Source organism: Salvia miltiorrhiza, chromosome 3, assembly GCF_028751815.1.
Source record: "Salvia miltiorrhiza cultivar Shanhuang (shh) chromosome 3, IMPLAD_Smil_shh, whole genome shotgun sequence".
Classification (NCBI taxonomy): domain Eukaryota; kingdom Viridiplantae; phylum Streptophyta; class Magnoliopsida; order Lamiales; family Lamiaceae; genus Salvia; species Salvia miltiorrhiza.
In genome coordinates, this window is record NC_080389.1 from 27,615,247 (window position 1) to 27,631,647 (window position 16,401).

At 35.6% G+C, this 16,401-nt stretch overlaps 1 protein-coding gene across 1 annotated transcript; it reads right to left on the reverse strand.

Moving 5' to 3' along the window:
• Positions 1–6,503: 6,503 nt before the first annotated feature.
• LOC131013991 (protein TRAUCO-like) lies at positions 6,504–15,010 on the reverse strand. Its single transcript, XM_057941928.1, has 4 exons — positions 13,794–15,010; positions 12,877–13,116; positions 12,158–12,264; positions 6,504–6,688 (listed from the first exon to the last, which is right to left on the reverse strand). Exons 1-3 carry the CDS (start codon positions 14,884–14,886, stop codon positions 12,170–12,172), a joined length of 1,428 nt encoding a protein of 475 aa, XP_057797911.1. The 5' UTR covers positions 14,887–15,010; the 3' UTR covers positions 6,504–6,688; positions 12,158–12,169.
• Between the last annotated feature and the right edge of the window lie 1,391 nt (positions 15,011–16,401).

Genomic DNA, 16,401 nt, shown 5'->3' on the forward strand with positions numbered 1-16,401 from the left:
ACTCACGCCATCAAGTCAGACATTCCGTCATTTAATAATGAATCATATAATATCACATAGACAAATTATACAATCATAGATCATGCTTTCTCATACATAAAACAATTTAATCCTTTTCAAATAATCCATATAGTAAGCCTTTGAAAAGAATTCATTAATTTAGAGTCTAACTCAAAATATTTTATTTTAAAAATCCACTTATAAAAATACTTAAAATAAATGAACTCCATTTAAATAATTAATTTAAAGGTTCATATGTAATTAAATTAATCAAGCTCAATTTAAATTAAATAAATAAGAGCTCAAATGATTTAAATAAATACAAGCCCAAATTAATTAGATAAATTAGGTCCATTATATTTTCTTTAATCAAGGCCCAAACATTTTAAATTAAAAGGAGCCCGATTAACAAGGAAAGACCCATCAGTCAAATAAATTAAAAGGAAGCCCAACAATTTAAATAAAAGCCCAAAGCCCACTTTTAATTCTAAACCTAAATAAAACACACACTAAACACACTCAAACACACACATTCAGCCAACACTCACCCTCTCATCTCTCTCTTTCGGACTCCCTCTGTCCGCCTGCCGTTCAACGCGGCTGCCACCGCCGCCGCCGGCGAGCGGCGCGGCTGCTGCCTCTCTCTCCTCCCCTGAACTCTCGTCCTCTCTCACCCTCTCGCCTCTATCTCTCTCTCCCTCTAGATTGCCGGAAACAAGACACAGCAAGCGCAACCACGCCGCCGCTATCACCTCCTCCGCCTCACCTCCACGGCGGAACGGCCGGCTCCGTTCAACGCCACGGCCGCCCCCTGTTCTCCCTTCCCTCTATTTCTCTCTCTCCCGTTTCAGTTTCCTTCTCTGGAAACAGGACGCACGAAAACAGCCCCTGCTGTGCCGTCGCCGCCGTCTTTCCTTCGCCGGTGGACTCACGGCCAGGAGCCGTAGAGGAGCCGCCGTCGCCTGAGATAGCCCAGGTAAAAACCCTAACTTTCCTTCCTCTTTTCTTATTTTCAATATCCTTCCCTTTCTAAATTAAAAATCTGAAATCCCTCTCTCTCTCTTCTTTTTCCCTTTGGCAGAACGGAACCACGGCTCCAACACCTTTCGTCGACCATCGGCAGCCACCGCGGCTGCCGTCTCCCTCGGATCTCACACAAAACAGGGCTCACCCCAGATTTCAGTCAAACACATAGAAATAGGCTTTTTACTGAATTCATTTTCAAATACTGTAAATGTTCTTCAATCGAGCATACTGCACTTAAACATTCATTCCTGTAATTTCAACCCTTCATTTGTATGTGTAAATTCCGTTTATAAACAGGCTACATATGCACATAAAATGGAATATGAGAAATTCGTATGTGTTGGTGGTTCTCTGCAACAGTTGAATGAAGTAGAGAGCTCAAAATACACTAGCTCAGTTTAAGAAGAAAACCTTGGTCTGGTGGTGTAGTTGCTGTGTGAACTTGCTGCAGGAATTGAGTGTGAAGGAGAGTGAAGAAAAATGTGAAGTGTTGGGGAAGTTTTATAGAGGAATGAGATAGGTGGATGAATTGTAACCATGTATTCCTTTAATCTCAATTAGCAAAATATCTAAGGTTTAAATAAAATATCTAAAGATTAACATACTAATCATATAAACTCAATCTCATATAAACACATTAAGACATATAAGCTTAATTCTCATTGAAGCATAAAATCCATTTGGACTTGCCTCTAACATAAATTAAATAACTCATGTGCTCAAGTAAACAATCGATAAAAGATATTTTGAGTGCATTATCTATTGAAAATAAAAATAAATTATCACAAATATAAATCATCAAATTCATATAAGTTCGTATTTTATTAATGGATGCTGAACCCTAATTACCATAATCAATCCTTAAATCAGTAATTAAAAGTCTATAATCCTTAATAAAAAGTCGGGGCATTACACTTGTGCTTAGTGTGGAGCTCATGCCACTTTAGCTCTTGGGCACCGTATTGGCGCCAAGTGCCAGTGGAGGTCACCACGAAGCAATAAAAGGGCAGGAAGCCCTTGTCATAGGAATTGAGGGAGTTGAGGAAACTGGTGGGATAGGTTTTGCGGGCGGCGAAGCTGTACAGGGGGCCGCCCTGCAATCTCAAGGAGTGGGTCTGGAGTAACAGTTTTTTGGTGTCTTGGACACCATGAGCCCTACAAAGAATGTGAAAACAAAATAACCGCCGAATGACGGAGGGAGTTATTTGGTAGAAGAGAATTTGAAAATAGTTACAAACCTCCACTAAGAGTGGAGAAGGAGGAAGTCTCAGCCCAGCATCAATCTGGGCCCGCCATATGGTCGCGGTGTTCATTGGCATCCTACGGAGTGGTTCTAAGGATTTGGACTGGGGTTCAAACCTTAGGCCGGGAGAATTCATATCCGCGACATCCAGCCTGGAATCGGGAACGGGTTTCGGCATTTTAGGAGTGGAAGGAAGAGATTCGGGAGAGGCCGAGGGGTCTTGGGGGTTCGAAGGAGCGGAAGAAGTTGGGATGTCTTGGGGGTTCTGGAAATGGGAGAAGAAGGTGGAGAAGCCGGAGGAGAAGGAGAGGGAGAAGGGGAAAAAACGGGTTGGGCGACGGAGGAGGAAGCCATGGATAGTAAAATCTAGGGTTTACAGGCTCAATCAGAGCACCAACAGATTTAATATAACTAATCTACGCCGAATGACAAGTACCAGGGTAAGGGGATATGCGATTTACCTAGGTAAGTTTGCGGATGGGACTGAGGAAGGAAGGCCGCGAGGTATACGCCGAAACTGAAGACGGAAGATCAGATGAATGGACTCAGCCAGAGGAATGGATTCAGTCAGATGAATGGACTTAGTCAGAGGAATGAGCTTAGCCAGAGGAACGAACACAGTCAGATGAATCCTGGAACTCAGAGGAATGCTCTACCATATAAGATAGTCAATGATAAGAATGACCGCTTTACCCGGGAAGCAACAGAGCAGAGGAATTGCCCGTTTACAGAGGAATCGCCCGATTATAAGCGATATTACCACTATACCCTTGACCACGCGGGGAGCATGTCCTTTAGGCCAAAATTACTTTTTTACCCCTAGCATGTATTCTATAAATACCCATGCACCTGTATCTTGTAAACACACACTCTCTCTTAATACTACAGCAGATTTCCTTTTGTTCTCAAGCAATTCAACTCTTTCTCACGTTCAAACACTAGGTAAAATTCGTAATCTAGATTAGGTGTTGATAAAATACTTTATCAGAAGGAAATTTATACAACATCTAGGAAGAGATGAAAAGTTGTAAAAAATGTTGGTTTTCTTCAAGATTTGGGTCTCGTAGAAAACACGAGCGATGTCTGCCACACCAAAGAAATTGAGAACTATATGAAAAGCGAGGGCTCGACGGATAGTAGATATTTATACAATATCTAGGAAGAAGGGAATGCCGAAATAATTAAAAACATCAATTAAAAATTTGGGGGGAGGCAGGCGCAACCCCGCTTTGATCTGAACCTCCCAAAGAGAAACCACACTAGGAGAAAGGTCCTCATCATCCGGTTTCTGGAAAGTATGAGATTGTGTATGCAGAACAAACTTGTGGAGGAGAAAATGAAGGATTTTCTTAAAATCGTCCAAGTCTTTCTCATGCACAGTCGAAGGAGGAAGATCCCTACAATCCATCTTATAGTCGGGTTCTTTGGGGGTCATGCTAACACTACCAAATAGAAAATCAGGAGGAGAAAGTGAAACGGGTACCTGTCAACGAAAGGAAAGTCGGAGAAATAGAGAAACGGACTAGAAAACAAGCAACCGAAGAAGGTGAAATTGCAGTAAGGCAGCAGCAAAGACGATGAAGGTAAAAGTAAGAATTCAAAATGAGAGTAAAAAGTAATTAAAGGAATGCCGCGACAAAACCAACAGCCCAGATAGCAGCGATCGCGACTAAGATATGGGCAAGTACGAAATTAAAAGCACATAAGAAAGGCGAACAATATATACACGCATAAATGTGGCGCGATACGTGCGAAGTGGAGAACGTGGTTTGACCATACTAAGGAAGACTGTTTTGAAGAATAGGGTTGTGACCTTGTATATTATTTCAGACAAAATTTGAAGCTGTTCATAAGAAATCAGCCCTGTAAGTTCAAAATTACACTTCAGAGATAGTCGTCTTATTTTCTAAGAAGATTTAGGCACGAAAAAAGACAACGACAACAGTGTTTGACGAATTTGGCCCTGCCACTTGAAGTTATTTAGTCTAGCCAAAACACCAGAGTTGTCGTGTTTTGACCAGACTAGGGGGAGAAGTTGATGATGATAAAAATATGCATCCCTTGAAGATCGGAAGATTAAAGCAAATCTAATTGAATTCCCCGATAACCACGTTGCTTGCAGGACTACAACCCGGATTCTTCGGGATTGACCTTATCCAAAAGAGTCCCATATACTCAAACCAGAACAAGATTGAGGCAAAGAAAGAGATAAACATGAAGAACTAGAGTCCAATTATAAATTCAAAAGAAGTCATTTTTCTACTAGAATTCTTAGTACTTTAGCCTATAAATACATGTAAAACCCCATTGTAAGATCATCATTCACAATCATCCGATTACTTACGAGCTATGTTGCACAGGTGCGAGGGGGCGGGTGCGGGAGCGATACGATTCAGATGCGGGGATACGGATTTTCAAAAATTATAGGGTACGATTCGTGAATGATACGTCTGTTATATTTATATATATTTTATTATATGTGACCAATCAAATTGAAAAAAGAAAAGAACATTCACAAATTAAATATTGCATTGCAAATATAAATTAAAGCAAAAGTTTCAATAATGAAGTTCTTCAAAAATTGCAAAAGAGCCCAAAAATAATGAAAAAAAATCGCATTGCAAATATAAGTAAAGTAAAAATTTTAATAAATTGCATGTAAAAGTTTCAAATTGCATGTAAATATAAATCAAAAATTACAAAAAAGCCCAAAAAATAATTGAAAAAATTGCAAAAAAATCCAAAAATAATTGAAAAAATTGCAAAATAGCCCAAAACGCACCCTAAACGCACCCTTTATGTGGGTGCGCGAACCAGATTCGCGAATCCCTTTTTTTTTTAGGGGATTTGCCACCTGGCGAATCCCGTGCGAATCCCACGCGAATCGCACCCGCACCCTGCGCGTATCCGATACTGCACTGCACTGTGCTATTTTTTGAAGAATCCGTGCATCATAGCTTACGAGCTTTAAGCAATATTCAATACGAAGTTCTCTATATTTTCGCATTATTCCCGTGTTCTTTTAGCTTTTCGTCAGGGGCGATATTTTTGGGCACAACACTTTTGTTGTGGTATTTTTTGAATTTTTAGTATATACCACGAGATATGTATATACCGGTATACCTCAATATCTAAAACCCCATACATTTACTTTACTAAAAATCTTAATAAAAAATTATGATATACCTTAAGTTCGACATTTTTTGATGAGTTGGTATCCTGTGAGACCGTGTATTGAAAAGACAGATCGGATCGGGTTGGAATGGGTCGTGAGTTGCTTTTATAGGCGAGCCATAAAAGTAATTATTGTTATAAGAAAAAAGTAATTATTGATATAAAGAAATGAAATGTTTCAAAAATATTACTTTTCTTCATGTAGATTATTAATTTTCATCACAATAATAATCATTTCGAATAATTCATATTTTTCAACCAGACCTGATTGGCATAGCAGCGGAGGACGCAACGACGATGTACTTGTTTTGGTCAAATAATTATTATTGTACAAAAAGTAATTAATGATATAAAGAAAGGTAATATTTTAAAAACACTACTTTTCTTCATATCGATTATTACTTTTCATCACAACAATACTTACTATGAATTATCCGATCCAAAGCCGCGATCCGCGTCCAAACCCGAGGCCAGACCCGCTCACCAGCCTCGATTCGACCTACCTCACTTATACATACGATTTGACATGAGAATTTGTGTTTTTTTTATACTTTTCAATAAAATAAGGACGGTATACCGAGTTTCCAATATATTTCTCCACTCTTTTCCAATTAATAGGTCGAGATTCGAGTCACCTATAAGGCTAAAGTGTGAATGTTTCTTTCTTTTATTTGGGTATAACAATTTAAAAAAAAAAAGAAAATTATGAGCCATATGGTATGCACCTCGATACTATACTTTATTGTTACTAGAAAAGTGATTATGGACATTATATATGCATGTTAATTATAATTTCATTATTATATCTATTGATTTGCATTTAACTAACCAATACAAATTCAAAATTCAAAAGCTTTTTTTTCTTTTCTTTTCGATATTTCCAAACATAAGATAAGGACTCTATTGAGATTAATTTTCTTTGGAATCATTTTCTTAAAATATAACCTTCCCAATAACATACTTTCCTACCAATCAAATGCCTTTCAATTTAGTTTCTAAGTTTCACATTATTCCACGCATGATTAATCCACGTTATCTAGGAGCTGAGAAGTCGGAGAAAAATAACAAAAAGAGCTAATTTTGAATAATATGGCACATGCATGAGTGTTGGCTGTGTCCCCTCAATTTATGTACATATATATACACACACCTATATGTATGTGCGTAGTTCAATGATGGATACCTTTCCTACAGCAAACACAGGTTACAACATTGTTTGAACCACTTCAAATCGAAGCAACTGAGCTGCAAACAAGTAACAAGAGACTCATCAGCACATGCACACTATCAGCATTGACTCATCATCACATCTTCATCTTCAATATTTGTCTTAATCGAACAGCTAAATTTTCAAAACTGACCTCTTAATCTGTGTTACTAATCTATATTCACTGTGCTAATATGCCAATAATATGCAATGTTACCATAAAATGAAAAGTAGATTATAGGAATTTGCCGACTCTTCTAATCAAATCCTGTTCCTCAAGTTTCAGAAAAATATGCCCCCACATATTTTAAGTTGTAATGATGTGTTCTCTTTGATGGAAAATGGTGGAATACATATATTTTTCCTCTTTATTCACTATTTTCACACGTTCTCTTTGTTGGAAAAATTTTCTTAGGCAGAAGGGAAACTTTTTCCAACCAGCCTCTTTTCCCACATTCACTCTAATTCATGGTAAATATTATCACAAGTTATGTGTGATGATATTTTCCTATATTGTACTCCCTCTATCTCATAACAACATGAACATTTGCAAATGACACAGATTTTAAGAAATGTTAGATAAAAGTGAATTGTGAGTGAAAAATGAGTCTCATTTTATGAAAAGTAGAGATAAAAAGTAAAGATTGTGGTGGGGTATAGGGGTGAGCAAAATATCCGAAATCCGAATATCCGATCCGAACCAAATCGAAATTAAAAATTTGGTTCGAATTTTTTGGATTTTCGGATCGGATCGGATTGAATTTTAAGCAAATTTTGGATTTTCGGATCAGATCGGATTGACACCTTAAAAATCCGAAAAAAAAATCCGAAATCCGAATTATATTTATAATATAATTAATATTATAATATTATAAATAAATATATATAATTATTAGTTTTTAAATAGTTAAATATTTCTAAATTCTAACCCTATACTTCCATTTTGGTTGATTATAATTAATGGCTTATTAATTATGACCTTAATTTGATTGTAATTATCTAATGTGTTAGGTTGACATCTATTTCGAATTTTTTCGGTTTTCGGATTTTTTTTTGACATTTCGAATTTTTTTTCACATTTCGGATTTTTCGGTCCGGATCGGATTTTATCCGAAATTTTTCGGATTTTCGGATAATACGGTTCGGATCGGATTGAATTTTAGGTAAATTTCGGATTTTCGGATCGGATCGGATCAGGCAAAAATCCGATCCGAAATCCGAATGCTCACCCCTAGTGGGGTAGTATACAAAAATAAAAATATTCATATTTTTGTGAGATGCCCCAAGACGGCAAAATATTCATGTTTTCATGAGATGGAGGGAGTATATCTTTATGATCTTTCAATTTTACCCTCAAAATTTAATTTAACACATATTTCTATATTTCTTCTTCTCTCTCTTCTTTCTCTCTGTCTCTCTCTCTATCTTTTCTCTCTCTTTATAATATTTTCATACTATATTTTCCACCAAAGAGAACATGATATAAAAAGAGTGGGGGCCACTAGAATATGGTAAAAAAAATCACCTTTTCTTTTCCCTTCTTTTCTCATTATAAACTTACAATCAATGAAAACACTCTTAATTGCAAATTTATCATAAGAAAATTAGAGATAAGAAAGATCAAATTTTTTCATCACATTTTAGTGGTCACCACCATTTTTATCCCATGTTCTCTCTAGGGTGGAAAAAAAATTATCCACCTTTTAGTTGAAAAATATTATCACATTAATACTTTATGATAACATTATCATGAATTAGAATGAAAATGAGGGAAAAGAGGCTGCGGGTAAAAAAATTCCATCCTACCCGAAAAAAATTATCCAACCTATAGATCATGTGAAGTGAAAAGAGAGGAAAAAGAGTAAAAATATATGTTTTCCACCCTTTTCCATCAAATGGAATGAATGGAATAGCCGGAACTAAATTGTACAGGTTTTGAGTATCAATGTACTTGTCAAAATAGAGTAAGACTTTACCTTTAAGCTAAACTGAGAAAAGAAAATCATAATAAAAAAAATTCAAATTGAGTAATATAAATTGACAAGTTATCATGTAGATTATGAGGTAAAATGAAAAATAAAAACCAGAATAAGGATTAAATGAAACATCTGAGATGCATAACAGCTACTGCTACAAAGCACTAACTAAAGCTGTGCTAATTTACACTTTACAGTTTACTATTGACTATTGTATAGTATCTTTCTTTCCTTTTTCTTTTGCCAGAATAATTATATACAGTACATGATATTATATCTTTGGTAAAGCTAGTTAAATTATATCTTTAGAGCAAAGTTTATTGAACTGCTTCGTGCTTTTAGCACATTCAAAGAAGTTAATATGCAAAAATAATAACTAATCTATCTAAAGATAAAATGGAGTTTCTGAAACCTGATGAAGATAACTATTTTGGGTCTGTTTACTTTGATGGAAAAAGAGAGAAAATATATATTTTCACTATTTTCGCATGTTTACTATGATAGAAAATTTTCTCCGGGTAAAATATTTTCTCAGGTAGCTCCTTTTATCTCATTTTATCTCCAATGTTGAATATTATATTATCTTTGAGTAGTAACATATGATAAAAAAAAGAGAGAGAGAGAGAGAAAAATATAATATTTTCTCATCTTTTATTTTCCATCATTCTCTAATAAAAATTTTACAACCAAAATAAATGCACCCTTAGTTAACTCTTCGTGTCAGACTGTCAGAGAGATAAGCAAATAGACTCATTACTAATATGGGAGCAAATAACCTGCAGATAGGCATAATCTCAAAAAATCATAGAGATCTAGCCACCATAAATGTGCTCATTCTAACTATCTCGAACTTCATACAAAAAATGAGATGTGTGAGATGTGTAACTGCCTAGTTTCTACTAAGGATGTATTTACTTTGATTGTAAAATTTTCATTGGCAAATGATAGATAAGAAAAAATAATAAAATATTACATTTTCCTTCTTTTTTATCATATGTTGATGAAAAAAACGTATCATATACTACATTTATCTTACACTTGTTTACTTTGTTGGAAATGGGTGGATAAAATATTAAATGGGTGGATAAAATGTTGAAAAATATTTTCACACCACTATCCAAAAATAATACTCCCTCCGTCCACGAAAGAACTTCCTATCTTTCCTTTTTTGCACGTCTACAAAAGAACTTCCTACCTATTTTTGAACTATACCCCACCACTTATAATGCTCTTACTTTTCTCTTTTCACAGCTCTCAATATTAATTATAACACCTTTTCACCACTCCCAATACACTCAACTACCTTTTATCCACTCTCAATACACTCAACAATATTTTTTCGTAAAACCCGTGTCACTCCCTCCTAGGAAGTTCTTTCATGGACGGAGGGAGTATAATCCAACACTGGAGAGAAAATGAGTGAAAAGATGCTGCCCGAGAAAATATCCACCTTACCGTGAAAATATATGTATTCTCACTTTTTCCATCAAAGTAAACAAACCTTAAGTAAAAAATGTGGATAGAAAAGATGATGTGGACACCAACGTGGACTAAAGGACGCCTTTTAGTTTGTAAATGAGCTTGAGCACAAAATTGAAATGTACAATACTCAAACCTTATCAACAATCGTATTCAATTTATAATATAAAGGGTAACTCAATAGTATTGAATAGTATTTATAAATTGAATAATTTTTTTTATGATCAAACTACATTATATTTAAATTAAGTGTAGTGAATAATAGTATAATTACTAGAATAAAATTACCCTTACATGTCTAAACTACACTTATATAATCTTATAAATTCCCTAAAATAATATAAATATGAACCTAAATAGCATATATAAATTCATTGAAGTAATATAAAATTAGATTAACTAAACATGACTTCTCACACATTGAAATTAATTTACAATGATATCAAAATAAATATCAAACTTTTTAGGAAGAAAAATTAAATAAGCAAAAATTTGAAAATTTTCTAGTTTTGTTTTAGTGAATTGTAGCTTTTCTTATTGTACTTTGAACGTTGATATGAATTTTATTTTTTTAATAATAAATTAATTTAAAAATATTTAAACTTTTACATAACTCAATGCTTATTTTTCTTAACTGATAAAAAAATAATATTTGTAATTTGAATATATTCAAATAGATAGCTATTTTTTATTTTGTTGATAGGCATGTAATTTTACCATTTTTTCTTCAACAAAACTGAAAATATTAATTTCAACATTTGTTTTCCGAAATTAACTACCAATTTTAATAATAATAAAATATTAAAATTATTTTCTAAAATATTTTTCTTAATATAAAAGATAATACTATGAACATAATTGTATGTTACAATGTCATAATTAGTTGTTTTAGCTCATTGGGGAGTAAAGTCATGGGTTGGGGATGAAACGTCATTCCCACCTCAATAGGAGTGGGGATTCATTAGGAGCAGTGATTCCTAATGGAAAGACATACCAATAATAAGAATGGGTACACATAGGAATAACCATTCATTCGTATCACATTCCATCGTACCAATCTACCTTCTAAAGAATATAATTATTATTATTGAGTTTCTCACAGTAAGCTGCATTTAATATATGTATGATTCATGTAAGCAGCCTATAACCTCAGCTGGTGAGATAGTCAATCATTAAATGATTCGGCCACATACATTTGTTTTCATAGCCCTAAGATTTTATATTTCAAACTGCATCATGGTATTAAGAAAATCCAGAACGAATAATATATTTAAGCAAACCGAACCAGTTTTTACCCAAACTTCAGTTAACTCGACCATTAATAATATTATCCTTATAGAGCATGAAAAAGGATACGGCCAAAAGATCTCATCTTGAAAGAAACATAATATAAATGAGGAAAAAGATGCTCAAATTAGATTGACGAAATGTTTTGTTAGGATGCATTCCCTTTGGTTGCAAGCTTATCATAAGAAAATGAGGGCCACAAAAAGATGGAAATTTTTTTATCACATTTAGTGATCATCTTTTTTCATCTCATATTCTTGAGGGTGGAAAAGAAGTTTATAAACATTGAAAAGTATTATCACATCAACACCCCATGATAATACTATCATGGAATGAAGTGAAATGGAGGGAAAAAGAGTTTTCCGAATTTTTTTCCAACCTACCTGGAAAAAATTATCCACCCTACCAGACATGTGCAAAGAGTGGCAAAAGGGTGAAGATATATGTTTTTCACCCTTTTCAATCAAAGTGAAAATCACCACCCTTAACTAAGTTTGCAACATGATTCACATAGGCTGATCAGGGAATACCACAACCCATCAACACATCAGTGCTCCAAGAATGCAGGACATACAAGACCCTAGAAGCTATATATGTATATCTACAAACAGGCTTGGACTCTACAATTTGGTTTCGCAAGAGTGTTGTTCATGCAGTTAGACAAAGACACAGTAAGCCTCAATCCATTGGGAATCTATGTAAAGATTATGGCAAAATAAAGTATAATATATGACCAAGTAGTTTCATAAATGAAACACAACCAACCTGAGTGCATGATTAACCGGCCATTTCAGCAGCTTTCGCAATATTACTATTTTCTTCTTTTATCACTTTGAACATAGGGGACATTCGAGTAATATTCCATGGACTACCTGTAATCACAAAGAAAGTTTTTATTATGTAGAGTTCACCAAGCATCCCCAACCCTCCTTTCCTCTTAACAGAATAAGAGAGACAAACTGAAGTGTGAGGGAGAAAGATTGAGATACAAAAAATATCATCTCCCTGGTTCTTATTTTTCAAGCTTTATTCCTTCCCTATCCATCTGGCCCCAAGAACTAACAAAGTATTGTAAACAATTTTCACAACTTCCTTCACTCATTCTAAGATGAGATAATTAGATCTAGGGCATGTAATCATATAATTTCAGAGCAAAAACAGCTTCAATTTTGCAACTACCTAGCAAAGTAAAAAATCAAAGCTGTATTGCAGATATTCTCAAAGGATCAGATGTTAAGAAAAATAAAATATATCATGCCACTTTCGTGCAGATAAAGATAATTCAAGGACACAAAAGGGATCAGAAGGAGAGGAAGCTTTGAATTATGAAAAAATTGGTGAAAGGAAAACAGATTAATGTGTTAGTTGAGTCGACAATAGAAATACGGAAATACAACAAAATCCAAATCAAAATAGCATCATTGCTAGATCAGTTGACAAATATGGAACCAATTTTTATCCACTAATTTTCTCATTGGACACACCATTCTCAACTCTGTCATCAAAGCTTTGATATGGAACTTCAATCATAGGTCTCGGATGAGGACGTTCACCAAAGTCTTCAGGAAATCTTTCAAAGTCAGGACCGAAATTGAACTTAACAGCACAAGGTGGTTGGTTAGGGAGGGTGTACATGGAAGCAGCAGGATAGTAGCGACCACCGTAGAGATTCGCAAAAGCAACCCCTTGACATATACCGTTTTTGAAATACGATATCTCACTCCCTGCATATATGTAAGAGATAAGCTTCTCTAAATGATAAACGCAACTTTTACATGAATACCAGAATAATTGCAAACAAAATGCAACACAAATTCTAATCCACGACTACATTATTGTTTACATTTGAAGCACAAGGCATCAAACACAATAACTAAATTTCCAAATCGCTATCTTAAGATACATATCCCCATGAAATTTACCAAGAACAATGCAGCAAGAAGTTGATATCACAGTACTATCACCATTATTATATATTTTATACCCCATATGGGGAGCTCCTTTATATCTAGAGTGATGTGGATGATAGGGACCTCTAATCCTTCCTCAGTTTCCTAGTCCTACTTTGGCTACAATCAAGACTTTAAGCCAACAAATTCGACACATAAAAATCTCCATAACCAAATCCTATTAAACCCATATATAAACTGAATTGAAGAGCTGAATGTATCATTGAATAAACAATCAATTTCACCATCCCATTAGCTAAAGCTCTAAGTATTACCAATCCAAGCGCAAAAGCACATTGAAGTACAAGCCAGTATCAGCACACCAGGCAGAAAGCTAAATCAGTTTTATACACATTTAAGTAAAATGGCAAAAAAACAACTCACGTCCACAATCATTGTCGAGAAAAAAGAATATGAAAAGGCAATACTACTTGTGCAAGTTGAAACCATACCAGGCACAACTTTTAGAGAATCCTCCTTCACATTAGGAGCACAAATATAGCGCTGCCCCTTGTGCCAAACCAAGCGCGGAGGGTTAGGCGCATACAAGCCTCCATCTGGCAAATTGATGTAGAAACCTATAACATCACCTTCATTATAACCTTCATTGGCGTACTTGTCTCTCAAAGCCTTGTGAACCTTACTGCCATCAATATCTCTATAACCAAAGCTGTTGGCATCGTATCCTACCGGAGCCTGCAGGTCCCCCTTCTCGGTCGACCAGCCCAACCTCGTGTGCCCCGTCTCTCCCAAATGCACTATTCTAATCTCAAAATACCACGCGCCTTCGGTCACCCCCCTCGTTGCCCTTACCATCCTGTACCCTTTTGTGCTACTCGCACTCATTCTATCCTCACTCAGCTCAACCTTCTCAGCCTTGTAAACCTTCGAGAGGCAGATCTCCAGCTCCGGGAAATCGTCACTTTTGTCAGGAAATCTAGGGATCGGGGATATGAACACTCTATCCTCAGCCAAGGCGTCCCCATTCATGGGATTCTTGGAGTTGTGATTGTTGTTGGAGGCTTGCTTGGTCTTCTTCTTCCCCTTCCTGGAGGTGGTGGTCCACACGTCCTTGTTCTTCTTCTTCGATTTCTTGCCCGATTTGGCAGCGAGGGCGAGGGGTTTCCCGTCCTGTGCCGGCGTGGCTGCCGGCGAGGGTGTTTCCGTGATTTCAAGAGCGGCGGCAGCGGGTTTCGGCAAGTCGGATAGCTGCTTCTGCTTTTTGGGAGAGGGCTCGTCATCTTCCTCATCCAATTCGGCATCTTCGTCGCCTTCGAGCTCCAATTCGGGGGGGCGATTTGGGGAATTATGCGAATCGTGCTGGTCAGCGTCTAGGGCTTGCGGCGTTCCGTACACGGAGGCCTCTTCGGACGAAACGTCTTCGGAGATGGCGACGTCTGGCTCGTCCTTGATTCCGTTTTCAGGCAACTCGGCAGCGGTTGCGGCGGCTCCAGCGTCGAGGGTGGCAGTGGGTGTGGGTGGCGAAGGGGAGGCGTTGGTGGCGTCGTCGTCATCCTCTCTGTAGGTGGCCTGAAGAGTGTCCATTGGAATTGGAGGGAATACAGCAATGAGTACTTCTAAGTCTTAACAATCAACAACTTATGGGTTCAAAAAACAAATAAATTCTGGTTTCTCTTATCACTTTCACCGCGTGCACGGTACATCAAAATTAAACAATATAGCGTGCTTATTAGTTAAGCCATTACGGGTTAATATCTAGAACCGAAGGACTTGGGTTCGAGCCCTTGTGGCGCTGTCTTTAAATTTCTTTATTTAATCATATTAATTTATCAAAAATAAATAAATTAAATGATGTATCAAATAAATAAAAAATAAATATTAAATATAGTTAGAATATAAGTAAATATAAATTATTTTTTCTTAAAAAATAAAATAATCTATATCAATTACTCAGTAAAAATCCTTAATTTTATTTTATAATTTTGAAAAGTATTATTTTTAATTTTCCATCTATTTGATGGAAAACTTTATTTTCTTCCTTAAAATTATAGAATAAACACATCATTCAAATTAAAAGAAACGAAGAAACAATAAAAAAAGAGTTTTCACATCACAATGTATAGTTTTAAAACATAAGCTAATCATGCATAAAATTAATTTTTTCTAAGTTAGCTCATTACCTATGTCATCTTATTAGAAAAGCTTCAATTGATAAGTAGGAAAATAAATTATATTATTAGAATTTATTAGAATGCTAATAAAAGAGTTGAATAATTATTTGATACCAAATCAAAGATCTTGCATTCATCTTTAATTTAAGATATATATAGAATATTTTTTATAAATAAAATTTGATTTTTTAAAAAAATCATCAAAATTTGAAAAAGAGAATATGAGAGAAAGAGAGAGAGAATAGAAAATTGAAGAATGCGTATGATGAAATAAAGGAGAGAAATAAAGGAGAGATGAGAGAGAAAATATATGGGATATGTGATTTGTTGAGTTTTATAAATACCATTTGATTGATTCTTTAATTACAACTTTGCCACAAACTGTGTTTTCATATAATAAATAGATAAATAGATTTGAAAGATAGCCCCAAATCTCTCACTATAGTAGTAAATAGAGATGGCAAAAAAACTCGGAACCGTGAACAGAATCGAACGATTTTGGAACCGAAACCGAAACCGTCTCTAGGCGATTTGGTTACGGTTCTGATTTTGCGAACCGCCGGTTCCCGGTTCCAAACTGGAATCGAAACCGTGGAACCGGGAACCGCATCGAAATCGGATCAGAACCGCGAACCGTGCAAAACTGTCCTGCCGAACCGCCTCATTTTTCGAGCCTGGCATGTTGCAGGCTTTGGGGCATCCTTCTTTTATGGTTGGCAGCCTTCTTTTGCTGCAAAATGATGGGAAACGACTGTCAAATTTGAATTTCAAATTCAAATCCCAAACTCCCCCAAAATTCACCTCAAATCCTTCATATAATACACCCTTAATTCCCTTCATTTTCCTCACACCAACTATCATCTCTCTTTCTCTGCAATTCTCTCTACTAAAGCTCTCTCTATATTACTTTTTTTTTTTCTGCATTTAT

Coding starts and splice junctions, on each gene's coding strand:
- LOC131013991 (XM_057941928.1), bottom strand. CDS start 14,886: ATGGACACTCTTCAGGCCACCTACAGAGAGGATGACGACGACGCCACC. Junction 13,117..13,793: donor TTCTCTAAAAGTTGTGCCTG/GTATGGTTTCAA, acceptor ACATATATGCAG/GGAGTGAGATATCGTATTTC. Junction 12,265..12,876: donor TGATGACAGAGTTGAGAATG/GTGTGTCCAATG, acceptor TTGTGATTACAG/GTAGTCCATGGAATATTACT.